This window comes from Brachypodium distachyon, chromosome 3, assembly GCF_000005505.3.
Source record: "Brachypodium distachyon strain Bd21 chromosome 3, Brachypodium_distachyon_v3.0, whole genome shotgun sequence".
NCBI lineage: Eukaryota > Viridiplantae > Streptophyta > Magnoliopsida > Poales > Poaceae > Brachypodium > Brachypodium distachyon.
In genome coordinates, this window is record NC_016133.3 from 51,561,337 (window position 1) to 51,575,245 (window position 13,909).

Below are 13,909 nucleotides of genomic sequence, written 5' to 3' on the forward strand. Positions count from 1 at the left end.
TAAAAAAAAAAGAGGCACGGACAAGAGTCGGCCGGGCGATCCTGGGCGCGGACCTATCGGCATGATGGCCTTTGATGGACAGCTCAGACCAGCTCGTCCTCCTATGGAGAAGAATTACATCATATGCCATAGTCTTTTTTTTCTGTTCTTGCTGTTCGTTTCTTTCCACCGTCCGCCACATAAAAAACGCATACAACATTTTTTTGGACGTATGAAACATCACAGCCTCGTGGTATGTTGGGAAATGTGCAAATATATTACAACATAGTAGAAACACAAATGCGAGTTTTTGAGTATATATGCAACAAATCTCTGGTAGTTATAAGTTATGACAAAAAGTTGAGAAAATGGGTCGAAGTATATGCAGCATAGAATCGATGTATTGCAGCAATACAAAATCACCTTTGCGACATGAATACAACCATCCACAAGAATCTCCATAATTATTGCAACTTACATCACACGGATATGCAGGAAAACATATACTCCCTACGTGCCAAATTAACTGACGTGGATTTGTATAGATTCTTATATAAATCCATGTCAGTTAATTCAGAACGTAGGGAGTAAGAGTTTGCAACATATCAAAACAACCTATGTAACATCGGAAACTTCTCTCAGCAAAAAAAATTTGAAGCACAGATTTGGCCAACTTGATTTTTAATAAATTACACGGTCATGCACAGATGTGTACCCGTCCTAGTGAAACACATGCTAGATCTAGAGCAGGGGTTGGTCGGATAAACTCATAATTTGTTTTACAAACGCCATAATTAGCAGTCTAGCAATCAAGAAAAGTTCTAGCTTGATAGCTCGGAGATTCTTGTGTGTAGATGCATATCTGGATAAAATGTAGTGTCATGGCAAGCTTTTGTTTACCCTCTCCTCTCGTAAAAGGGACAAAATGTAGTGTACATCAAAGCTTCAAAGTTCACTGCTGATACTTGTCTGCGGTGGATCTTCAGGTTTGAAACTACTCGCTAACTCTACCATGATCTTTATTCCTGATGTTCACCGTGCCCTCTTCCTGCAAATGGTGACTGAGAATGAGGAAACCGTACTAACACACCTGGCAGTTCAACCAGCTAAATACATTATAAGCATTTCGCAGCAAGCTCGTTGGATCTCTAGAAACAAGACGGGAGTATTTCTGGAAGCTTCTTTCTATGGTTTTTTAGTACACAATTTTTTGAGTTGCAAGAATGGTTCTAGATCATACAAAACCATCACATGATCCCATTTTTCATATTTAATTTATCTGAAGACGGATTGATCAAGTAGAAATTCGAGAAAAAGCATCGCCATTTTACAGTTACAATGGTGCATCTGTGGTGTCCAGCAACATCACATGTTTCTGGTGACGATATGTTGTGTTCACATGGATGTTTTATGACAAATTTTCAGACCCTGTTGGGAATGTGTGAATTTTGTGGGTCGACCTGTATAGTTTATTGTTTAGTTCAACCATGAACTAAGTATTGGCATGCCCACAAAATTTACACCCATTCCAAAAAGGGGCTTAGTGTGTTCAAATGGACACTTCATATGTGAACCTTGACCTCATGGCTAACAGGGTATAAACCCTAGCACCTCCACTGTTTAAAAGAATCAGAAATGAGAAATTTTCCCTTGTCCCAATCACATACCCTTGCACTATATGCAAGACAAAGACAGGAAGTTTTTGTATATGATATGAGTGAAGTTCTGGCTCCAAAAGCAGCCAAGTTCATACCAACTGGCAATATTGCACAAGGGTAAAATGGTCAACTAACAACGACATTGCCACGCAAGTTATTCTAAATGCTCACATAGCTTGCTTCTTTTCTATGCTAATTTTTCAATCAAATCTGCTTGCATGTTGTCCTCTAAAATTTTGCTTCTTCATAGTATTATTAATTTAACTATCATGTTCATTCTGTGCAAGAGAATGTATGGTACATGAGATCCACTAATTAGCTCCATTTGCCAAACTGAACTTAACCAAAATGTTGGGTGCTTTACTGAAGGAATTACTTCAAAAAACCACCCGTTCAAAAAAAAGGAATTACTTCAAAAAAGAAGAACAAAATTGCAGGTGAGCAGGATATTTTAATGCACAACTCTCAAATCATCATAATTTTTTGTTTTGTACTGCATGCAAACAATTATTGTGCAGGATGGGTAAGAACTGTACTTTTTATGTTGTCAATTTCATGAGCCATTATGATGCTCTTCAAATCCTGAGCGTTAGCTAAAATTTAGCATCCCTTGCATGCCTGTATAAGTAGAATGCGCCATCCACACGATCTAACATGCCTAGCATATAACCACATAGCCATAACCACCTCACGCGAGTTACAACAAATTCTATGCAAATCTCGACAATTTCGAATGATTAACTGACCATAGCATTTCATGTTAATTGTAGCTACAAAAACTATTATGCATGACCACAGGTGCAAACTCTGTACTTATGCCTATGTCAAATATTAATTTCCAGATTTTCCGGAATTTTATGAGCTGCAGGTATATGGATATAATATAAACTACTGGTTTGAAGTGGCAAGAATTGTAGGACTGATATGTTTGAACAGGTGCCAATCAATTGTACAATAAAATTATGACCAACTGAAGGGCCTAAGCCCAGCCGAATGCTTACAAAGGGAAGCAAACAAGAATGCAAATCAAACACTAGAAGAGACATAAGTCTGTTCTGATGATTCGATCATACCTCGTTCTCATTCCCTGGCTGCTCAAGCTCAAGTCTGTGGGCTGACATTCGAGCGATCTCAGAGATGGCTGCATCACGGACCTGCAAATCATCACCAACAAGCTCCTCGTATGCTGCCTCAAACGCTTCCTGCCAGAACCGTGGAAGTCGCACCTCGTCGCTGGTGCGTGTGTACATGTCCCACATCCGACCTACTAATTTCTCCCTTTCCTCCATCTCCTGCTCAAGTTATAACTAGGCAAACTTCAGATGCCTATTTTCACACAGAATTCAGTACCCAAAGGACTGACTGTTGTGCAGAGCACAACTCTTCAATAATGAGATCGTGCCGGTGTAGAAAATTGGGGATTTTTGCTTTGTTGGCACACTCGAGTTAAGAGAAATTTTTGGCCCGCACATTTTTGGGTTGCCCCGTCATAAGCAGTTGGCATGTAAGAATCTAAACGAGGAGATTATAAAAGGGGAAAGGAGGCGTACGAGGGAGTCGAGGTCTTGGCTGAAGGGCGCGTCGAGGTCCCCCGAGGCAGAGGCGGCGAGGTCGCCGGCGGACCAGCGGAGGGAGACGGAGGCGGCGGACATGGACCAGAGCGCCAGGAGCGCGATGGCGGCGAGGGCCCACACCTTGTACCGCCCCTTCCCGAGGAGCGCGGCCTCCGCCGCGGAGGAGGCGGGGATGGCGAACTTTGTGGCCGGCAGAAGCGGCGTGGAGGCAGCGCTGTCGCCGGCGAGGGCCTTCATTCCGCGTGTCGGTGTCGGTGGCGGTGGTCGGGGTTGGGCTGGAGGTGGAGGGTGTTTAGGGTGCCAGTGTTTATGGGTTGGTTTTTGTAGTTAGTGAGGTTGGCCGGGTGGGGCACCGGTTCCGGTCCCGTGCCACTATATAGGGGCCGATTATTAGTGCGAAGATACCGAACCAAATCCACTTGTAGCTCAGTTGAGCTTTGGTGCGTGCGTTCGTGTTTCCATTGAAATCTGAACGACTTAGCTGTACTCAGACGCGACAATTGCACGATAATTTTCAGTTTGTTCAGAGCACTGCTAGGCGCCTGCATGTGCTTGGTTCACCGGCTGTGCTCCTCAAGTTAGACATACAAAAGCTTTTGATTCTCTTAACTAGGCCTTCTTGTTGGATGTCCTGAGGTGGCTTGGTTTCAGTCATAAGTGGTTGGGTTAGGTCTTTGCTCTCCTTGACAGTGCTTCCACCTGGGTATGATCAACGGCATTCCGGGCAGTGCAATTCTTCTAGACGTGGTTTGAGGCAGGGCAACCCCCTCCCGCCCATGTTGTTCATACTTGCTATGAACGTCCTCAACTCCATGTTTAGGAAGGCCGAAGCTGTGGGATTACTTGGGAGGCTGGCCTCCCATGGACTTGCTCAACGGGTTTCCTTTTTCGCGGATGATGCTGTAATTTTTCTCCGGCCTGTGGAGGGGTTGATTAGAGCTTGTGTGGCACTGCTCGATGACTTCAATGAGGCGTCAGGCTGCGGATTAATTTTCAAAAGACTTCAGTCCATACTATTCGATGCTCCGAGGCTCAGTCGTCGTTGGATGTGCTGTGTGGTCTTGGGCTTTCCCTGTGCTTATTTAGGCCAGCCATGGGGTTTGAGGAAGCTTTCGGCGGCGCAGCTCCAGCCGCTCATCGATAAGGTGGCAAGTAAGTTCCAAATTTGGAATGCTCCCTTCCTGTCTTCGGGTGGCCGGCTTATCCTTGTTAAGTCCACCTTGTGCGCAATGCCGATCTATGCAATGATGTCCTTGGACCTCCCGGCAAAGGTGATTGCCGGCATAAACAAGGTTTGCTGTGGTTTTCTTTGGAAGGGTCGTAAAGAGGTGCACGGTGGACACTGTCTTGTTGCTTGGAAGAATGTTTGTTCACCTCGTGTTGTCGGTGGTCTGGGCCTGCCAAATCTGAAGCTACTCAACGTAGCTTTGCAGTCGAGGTGGTTTTGGTTGCAGAAGACTGACGTGTGCCGGCCATGGGCCGAATTCAGTCTCAAAATCCCACCGGTGGCCATTCAGTTATGTCAGGCTACAATTTTGGCTTGTGTTGGTAACGGGCAGCGTGTGAGTTTCTGGACGGATCGGTGGCTCCTCGGAAATAGCTTTGACAATCTAATGCTGTCATTGTGGAAGAAGTTATCTCCGAGTGCGCAGAGGGTCTCGGTGGCTGCTGTGTTGGCTGATGACTTCTGGATCCGGAGTATTGGGATGAACCTCTCTTTGCTTGAAATTGAGGAATTCTTGTCCTTGTGGGGCTTAGTCCAGGAGGTGGTGCTCAATGAGAGAAATGACTCCTTCCGTTGGGGCTGGTGCAACTCAGGTACCTTCTCGGCTTCCTCGGCCTATGAAGCTTCCTTCCGCACGCGTGAGCTCTTTCCTTGCACGGAGGAGATTTGGGAGCCGAGGGCCCCGAACAAATGCAAATTTTTCATGTGGTTGGCGGTTCGTGATCACTGCTGGACCGCGGACAGACCGAGTCGTCGTGGCCTTCCCCACCCGGCGAAGTGTCCCCTTTGCGATCAGGAGCTGGAGTCCATTTCGCATCTTCTGCTTGGTTGCGTGGTTGCGAGACAGATTTGGGCCTCGATGCTCCGTAGCTGGGGCCTCCCTCTCTGGCTCCCGAGATCGATGACTCCCTTCAGTCCTGGTGGTTGGCCCGTGCTCCTCCTGAGAGATGCAGGAAGGATGTGAACGCCAGCATTGCCCTGATTTGTTGGTGCATTTGGAGACATAGGAAGGCCGGACATCCGGGCAATTTTTCATCTCATTGCACTCGAAGGCGTTGCTTGGACGAGTGCAGGTCTTCTTAAGGGTGATCGCTTTAGATTTGCTAGTACAGTGGGTGAGTTGTGGAATGTGCGTGAGTAATTGGTTTGTAGCCTACGGGCATAAACTCAGTTCTCTTCTTCAATATACGATACACTATTCCGAGTGTGTTCTAGAAAATAATTTGTGCCGAATGGACGGTATCTCATAGGTGAGCCGCCGCGAGATCTGACGGCTCCGGTCTTGGCCTAACGGGCGGTCTTACGTGGGCGGAGCCATCTTCCATCCCGTCCTGCCCTAACCGCCACCATGTTAGTCTAACGCTCCAACCATCTCTATAAGTTCGGGAACCGACCGTCTCCTCTAGCATCAGTTTCTCTAACTTAACCCTGAATTGGGTCGCCTCGGCTTCCCTCGTCGAATCTTGTCAGCTCCTAGCCTTTGTCGTTGCTGCCCTGGCCCTTTGCGTCGTCACTGACTCCTGCTCAGTCGCTTCACTTGGTATGGCATTTTTCAAAGAATCTGTTAATTTGTGGTGGCATCTTTGAAAGATACTCGGGGCCTCTTTGATTCGCAAGATAAGAAAAATACAAGAATAGAAACATCATAGGATTGCAATGGCATGCCCATTCGAATCATAAAGAATTGTGATTAGACCAATGTTTGTTTAATTGAACAAAAAAAACAAATGAGTTTGAAAAAGAGCTTGGAGTGGGTGGAAAAAATTCCTACGAAATGTAGTGCAATGAAATCCTCAGGAAAATTTCTCACGAGGTTCAATCCTACAAATCAAACAACTCATATAGGAAAATCCTCCAAAATTTTCTACTCCCTCCGTCCAACAAAAGATATCTCAAGTTTGACAAAATTTGAATGTATGTAGAGATGACTTAGTGTATAGATGCATTCAAATTTAATTAAAGTTGAGACATTTTTTGTTGGACGGTGGGAATACGAAAATCCTTTGAAGAATCGATTGAATGAAAGGAGCGCTCAAGAATCACAGTTGCATACCAAATTAATCTATAATCTAAAACAAAAGAATTATCTCTCGGTGTTGTGGCCGCGTTGTTGGCACAAAGCCACAAAGGCACATGCCCTACATCTTCAGTTGCAACTGCGAAACCAGAATCTACGGCGGTCGTGTCGCAATATGGAGAGAAAAACGTGTGTCTTGGTTTTGCACAGTCTAACTGAGAACTGTGATACGGCTTGTGATGATCCCAACTGGACGTTCAAACTTCAAGCGTCCAAGTTTTCTAACTAACTTGAGCTCCAATTTGCTAACAAAACACCCGCCACGTGGCTAGCATCCACATATCCATTACGGAACGGTTGGTAATTTGGTACTCCCTCCGTCCTATATTAAATTACTCAAATTTGTGTAAATATAAATGTATCTGTATATATACTAAAACACGTCTGCATACGTATAATATTTTGGCACTTAATAGGGGACAGAGAGAGTATTAGCTCATGCAGTAATGCTGGTTTCCTGGTTTCGTACAAAAGAAGAACCAATTACTCCTGTATAATTGCGCACTGATTTACCTTAATCATACGATAAAGCTTCTCTCTAGCTAGACCATACAACACACAGTCGTCACGCCATTCCGTCATGGTGTCCTTGACCACCAATAATCTCGGGCTCCAGGCGCCGCGTGGCGAGACTGGAGGGTTTAGCACGGGACGTGCGTCCTCGTACTACCTGATCTGTTTCTTCTCCCCGGCCGCGTCGCCGCAGACCGCCGTCTCTACTGTGATTTTTGGGTTGCCCGTTGGTTCACGCATACTCCTACCTCGTACCAACGGGTACCGGCGGCGCACGCTAAGCTTCGTGCATCGATCGCCGGCGCTTACGGTGTAGTACGTTAACTTCGACGCCGGCTTCGATTTCGAATCGACCGCGTGGTGCGTAATGACGTGAAGACACCGACCGTGATTGGTTCAATCTGCACGTGGTGCGTACGCGCCATGCATTTTGAATTTTTCACAGGCGCTACCGTACCGTTAACTTCTTTTGATCGCCGCCTGCAGCCGGGCACACGCTGGATGAGTAGCGTGTCCGAATTCTGAAAGCAATGGCGTGCGACCATGTGGGGTCGGATGGTCAAGTTTTAGGGCGCCGTGTCAGAGTAAAATGGATCCGTACGGCGTACGTACGTACGTACTCCTACTACTGCATGCATGCGTAGGTTAGGATCTGGGATGAAGCCGATTTGCACGATGGGGAAAAAGCGGTGACGTGGACAAATTTTACCCCACAATGGCAAAGCGGTGTGTGCTACAAGACGAAAGGTGCAAAATTTGTTGGTCCACGTCGGAATTTACATGGCTTTCTGCTTGGGTGTCGGGGTTTCCAACAGGGGCTTCTTTGCGATATATTTTATTCTGCATTAAAAAATAACAAAAATGCTGCAGCTACACGTAAAAACGCATAGTTAAAACTCGTTTTCTTTGTAAACTTATTTCAGTAACGACTCCACATTGGTAGAAAATCTCCTTTTTTTTTATAAAACAAAAATTAATTTTTATAGCCTCTGTGTATGACAACATTAGTTCTTCAGGAAACATGCCTATTTTTATATCTCAAAACAATACTCTGAAACGAAGTACAGTATAATATCTCAGAAACGATACCTATGTTTGATTAGACCCTTGTAAATTTGTTATTTTGGGTTTCCTTGAGATTATTTTTGTTCAGTTTATGTATGATGTGGTAAGTGTTAGTTACGTTGCTATCTTGAGGGCATGTATAATGGAGTGACGTCAGCTTTTTTTAAGGTTGTCACGTAGGATTTTTGTTGATGTGGAAGAGAGAGAGGAGTGAACAAAGGCATTAGCATTTTCTTAGCTAAGAGATGATCTCTTCACAAAAAGGATAAGACAAAGAAAAGACAATTCCCCATTATACTAGATTGCGCCTTTTCTTAACATTTACTTCCCTCCGATCCTAAATTCATGTTCTAATTTTAGTTCAAATGTGAACTAAATTCACGACAAGAATTTAGGATCGGAAGAAGTATTTAATTAATTTTATTCATCCAGGCATTAATTACAAGATATGACACTAAGAGATGACCTATTGGACAACATATTTTGTTGTCTTATCTAAATGACGTGGAACACATAAGAGAAGACAGATGACGGTCATATCAATCATTGTACACGTCCAAGAGCATGGGCGGACCCAGGTTAAAAGGTGTGGGGGCAGCTGCCCCACTAAATTTTTTAATCTTCTTACACTAGATCAATGAAATAGTGAGATTGCCCCCACTTAGCTTAATCATTTGCTCCCACTTCTCTACTTTTGATGTATATCTTCAAGTAATTGCAATTTTTGACTGCTCTAAATTAATTTTCTGGGTCCGTCCATGCCCGAGAGTAACTATATAGCTCAATTTATATATCTAGAAATTTGTATATGGATTAAGAAAGCTCTACGTGACACTGCTCGAGAATTGAAAAAAAAATACACGTTCAAAACATATCCATTGGTCAGTGGATATAAATTTTAACAACTATGACTAACATCATCCTACATAATTATCAATTCCTTGCCTTTGACTCGCAATTAAATTTTTAATCACTACTTACGTGACATAAAAAGTTATGCTGTGAGATTCATGTTCAAAATGCTTATATTGCTATTTATGTTTCGTACACAACGTAAATAATCACACGAGAACAGAAATATAAAGCAACCAATGAGCACGCTCAGCACCGCACGAAACCAAAGGAGGCGCTGCAAGTAAGTTGGGTGACCCCAGGCAATACTCCACCTCTCCCGATATGAAACCACAAACAGACTTGACAACCAACTTCCTCCTAGTCAATTTCCCATTATCAATCCCACACACGGCCACGAAGCAGTCAGGAACAGGCACAAGAGGATTGGATAGCGTTAGCGAGGAGGCCTCGCCGATAAGCAGCTCCGCGATGAGGAATCCGCCCGGCAGGCACCTCCTCAAGGTCGCCAGCCGCGCCGTGCGTTCCTCGTCTGGGGCCTCTGGCCTCGGCGGCGGCGGTGGTGGCGCCTCCACCTCCGCCTCGTCCCCTGTCTCCGCCTCCTCCGGCGGCCGCCCGCGCGGCGGCGGCCGGCTCCTGCGCGCCACCTCGCCGCCCCCGCCCTCTGCCATCGCAGCCGCCGCGTGCTGGGACTCCCGCAACTTGCGCAGGGACGGGGAGGACGACTGGGAGGAGGTCGTCGCCACGGGCGAGGAGCCGGCTCCGGGCGCCAGCGAGGCGGAGGAGGACAACGAGTACAGGGTGGTGTTCTGGTCCCCGCCCACCGGGGACGAGGTCCGCTCCGCCTTTTCCAGCATCCAGGAGTAAGATTCGCTTGCTCCCGCCCGCTTAGATTGGACTTTTCTGGGGTTTTTGGTGCTCCCTATGCATGTATTGGTGATTGGCCTGACGAGACCCTTAACCTTACTCGTATGGATTGGATTAGATTCAAAAAGTATCGAAATTCAGTATGGTGTGAGGGGAAGTTAGTTCCGTGTGTCAGGTTTCTGATTTGTGAGTGTTCTCTTAGTTGAAGCCATTAACGTCCCTTATCGTTATTAGTTGTTGAATCCGTGCTCCAGTTCCGAGGTTATGATTTTATTTGTCCTTTGCTGCATATGGTTAGATTAGTTTCTTTGCCACGATTCGATGGAGCCCGGGGAGAGTGTCGTGTACCTCCATATTTCCATGGATTTCATGTGTGCCGTCTTCTCCCAGCATCTGTGACATTGAGGCAATCTTTGCATACTCCTTTCTATACTGCAAAAGAACTTCTTTTTGTTGGAGGCGTTCTAGAAGTTTCCCTAAAAACTCATTATACTGCAAAAGCGACCATTTAGACTCAGTTTCTTCTCTATTGCTCCATCTAATCAATTTACCATTTGCGTTCAGGGTATTTGAGAATTCTTATGGTGCGGCGGATTCAGATGAAACTGAGAAACAATTAGCATTGTTGTCCACCTCAGTGCATTCTTCATCAAGCAATTCATCAGGTTCAGATGACTGGGTAGAACCTGCAGCATATGTTCTCAATTCGACCGCTTTTCTGACCAGGGAACATAGGGGTGTCTTGGACGCCTTCCGTCTATTGCAAAGAGATCCGAATGTTCAGGTGAAAGGCCTAATCAAATTTCATTTGCTCCATAACTGTTTGCTACTGTAGATTGTAACATGGTCCATAACAATATGTTATTTTCTGCCGTGCTTTCAACTTTTGTTATACTGTCGAACAGTTCTCTACCTTTCTGTGCTAACCTTGTCTTGGATGCAGAAAATGGTTATGTCCTTGTCATGTGATAAGGCTGTCTGGAACGCCGTAATGAATAACGAGGCAGTACAAGAATTCCGGAGATCTTTTCAGGATGGTATGTTAAACTAAAATGTGCATCCTCAGTTTTGTTTTGCATAAGTCGGAGAGTTACATTTTTCTGTTTTTAACCGGCAGCGTCATCCATTTTTTTAAGAGAGTTATGAGATAGAAGCAATGTGGTGTTCCTCTTGATCATAGTTGTGTTTATCTTCTAAAACATATTACCACTGTATTGTTATTTTGGTTCTGGGATATGCCTTGTCTTACTGCAGTCTACCTCATCTTTCAGCCAAAGAAATTGGTAGAAAGGGAAACCCTGGTGGCCCTGCTGCAGTGCTCAAGTGGATTCTGGGCAAAACCCAGGCAAAAATAATGGAATTCTTTGATAACGTGATGAAGATTGTTAGCATGCTGTTCAACCCTCAAAGCGATGAAGAGAAGCCCGATATGTACAGCGAAGCTGTGAAGGTGTCCTTCATGCTCTCGGTGTTTGTCTTCATCGTGGTGGCCATAGCTCGTATCAAGTGAGCACAACAACCCGTCGACTTTACATTTACATGTTTCCGTGATCGCTTAGTTCTGGTGCAGGGGCACATCTAGTCAGCTTAGTTTAGTCAAGGTTGATTCCAACCTTGGTTTGAGAGGCCCAGAATTTACATTGCCGGTGTGGTAACTATGGTTTATCGTAGTTGATCTCAATACTTCTTGCATCCAGCGTGTTTATCTTATTCCTTTTCCTGGTGCTTTTGGATACAGTTATGAGCCGTGGGATTTCAAAGTGTGGTGATGCAAGATTCTGCAAGCCGTGTGAATTTATTTTGTACATTCACATGGAACTTATACATTGACGAATCACGCCCTGGATGTAATCATTTGATCATGACTACTGTTGTATACAGGTATTGTTTGTTGTGGGTCTGTTTGTCACTGGTATAGCTCAGAATAAAGGGGAATTCTTCATCTGCCTTGCTGTTTTCCAAGCCGTTTACCTGACGCTCCTCTGCGTGTAGAGCATGTCAAGTCACATTCTCACATTTCGAATGACATTTGCGAAAAAACTGTATATTCCGCATAAAGTTACAGTCTTTCACATGTGTTACTTAAATCCTTTTCGGGGATTCAAAATCACAGCTGCCGCCAGTAAAGGGTGGCAGGACCAACCATTCAATTTTGTCACAACAGAGCAACAAAAAACAACGAACAAATCAACTTATTGCAGCCAAAGAATCCAATACTAACACTGACGGCCTAAAAGATTCAGCCGGTGATCATGGTGCCTGTGCCCTCGTCGGTGAGGATTTCCAGCAGCAGCGAGTGCGGGACGCGTCCGTCGATGATGCTGGCCGTGCGCACGCCCTGCGCCAGCGCGCGCACGCAGCACTCCACCTTGGGTATCATCCCACCGCCCACCTTCCCCTCGTCCACCATCCGCCGTACCCCGGCGATGTCGATCTCCTTCACCAGGCTCCCGGGGTCATCTCGGTCCGCCAGTATGCCAGACACGTCGGTGATCAGCAGCAACTTCTCGGCGCCGATGGCAGCCGCGATCTCGCCGGCCGCGGTGTCGGCGTTGATGTTGTAGGCCTGCCCGGTCTCGTCGGCGGCCACGGTGGCGATGACCGGGATGTGGCCGGAGGCGATGATGGGGCGAAGCACGGCAGGGTCGACGCGGGTGACCTCGCCGACGAAGCCGAGGGCGGCGGCGTCGGGGGACGGGCGCGCGGTGAGGAGGCGCGCGTCCTTGCCGCAGAGGCCGACGGCAGTGGCCCCGGCGAGGCTGATGAGGGAGACGAGCTGCTTGTTGACCTTGCCGACGAGCACCATCTCGACGACCTCCATGGTGAGCGCGTCCGTGACGCGGAGGCCGTTGCGGAACTGCGGCTTGACGCCGACGCGCTCCAGCCAGGAGTTGATCTCCGGGCCGCCGCCGTGCACGAGCACGGGGCGCAGGCCGACGCAGGAGAGGAGGACCAGGTCCCTGATCACCGACGCCTGCAGCTCCGGCGACTTCATCGCCGCGCCGCCGTACTTCACCACCACCGTCTTGCCCTTGAACCGCTGGATGAAGGGGAGCGCCTCCGACAGCACGTCCACGCGGTTCAGCGCCGCGGCCGCGGGATGGGCCGGGGCCGTGGAAGCGGGCCGTGCTGCTGTCGCCAGGGAGGAGGAGCACGATACGCGGAGGCCGTGGCGGCGATGGGATCGAGCGGATGACGGGAGGGGAGTGATGCGGCCAGCAGCGTTGAGGTTAGGATTTGGGAGGGAGACGGAGGGGAGGAGGACGGAGGGCTGGGGCTTGGCGAGGAACATTGCTGCGGCAGCCGCCCGACGACAGGAGCCGGGGCGATAGGCGTTCGACGATTTGATTTGCGTTTGGTGGTTGGTGCTCGGCGCAGGGCGTGCGGGTGTGGGTGCGGCGGATCGAAACTCGAAAGAAAGGGGGTACTTGTAGATGGAGCGGCGGCCGGCGGCGGAGTAGGTGGCCTTTTGCTCGGCTGCAGTTGACACGAGCACGTGTTCCTTCCTTTGGTCAAAGAATTGCAGAAATACAGTCGCATTTTCTTTCAAGCTTTCTGCGGTCCGTTGACCACTTTTCAAATTTCAAGCAGTCCTTCCAAATCTCCTACTTCCTCCGATTCATAATTCTTGTCTCAAATTTGTCTAAAAATAGATGCATCTATTTCTAAAAGGTGTCTAGATACATGTAAAATTTCGACAAAAATTATGAAACGGAGGGAGTAGCACTACTCAATTTGATGGAAATCCATAAGTACGCACGAATAGAGGAAACTTTTGTTTGGAAGCAGGATCAAAACTATTTCTTTTTCTTTCTAAAAAATCTGCAATTTAGATCCTTAAGTTCAAAGTGGATACAAATCCACCTGGTAATAATTTAGGTACTGGGCATTTGACAAAGAACGCCCCCAGAGCGATAGGATGACCAGCGAAACTTGATCGTAGTTGCATTTTCGTTGTAAGAATGTGAAATTCTGAATATAATTTCTTAAACCACACTTCTCAATAGAACAAGTGTCCTGTTAAAAACAGGGCAATGGACAGCAGTTGAAAATTTCAGATTATCATTTCAATTCGGTAGAGCTGCATATAGTGTTTCCG

At 46.8% G+C, this 13,909-nt stretch overlaps 3 protein-coding genes across 3 annotated transcripts; 1 reads left to right on the plus strand and 2 right to left on the minus strand.

Annotated features, from left to right (window-relative positions):
- Positions 1-418: 418 nt before the first annotated feature.
- On the minus strand, positions 419-3,561 carry LOC100822234. The gene is made up of 3 exons (XM_003569975.4): positions 3,188-3,561; positions 2,711-2,929; positions 419-1,027 (listed from the first exon to the last, which is right to left on the minus strand). Exons 1-3 carry the CDS (start codon positions 3,446-3,448, stop codon positions 974-976), a joined length of 534 nt encoding a protein of 177 aa, XP_003570023.1. The 5' UTR covers positions 3,449-3,561; the 3' UTR covers positions 419-973.
- Positions 3,562-9,210: 5,649 nt separating this feature from the next.
- On the plus strand, positions 9,211-11,752 carry LOC100822545. Its single transcript, XM_003569976.4, has 5 exons — positions 9,211-9,806; positions 10,375-10,594; positions 10,754-10,847; positions 11,082-11,316; positions 11,549-11,752. The coding sequence occupies exons 1-5, from the start codon at positions 9,268-9,270 to the stop codon at positions 11,577-11,579; spliced, it is 1,119 nt and encodes a 372-aa protein (XP_003570024.2). The 5' UTR covers positions 9,211-9,267; the 3' UTR covers positions 11,580-11,752.
- An 81-nt stretch (positions 11,753-11,833) lies between these two features.
- LOC100822857 (acetylglutamate kinase) lies at positions 11,834-13,712 on the minus strand. The gene has a single exon (XM_003569977.4). It carries the CDS (start codon positions 13,100-13,102, stop codon positions 12,050-12,052), a length of 1,053 nt encoding a protein of 350 aa, XP_003570025.1. The 5' UTR covers positions 13,103-13,712; the 3' UTR covers positions 11,834-12,049.
- Positions 13,713-13,909: the final 197 nt, after the last annotated feature.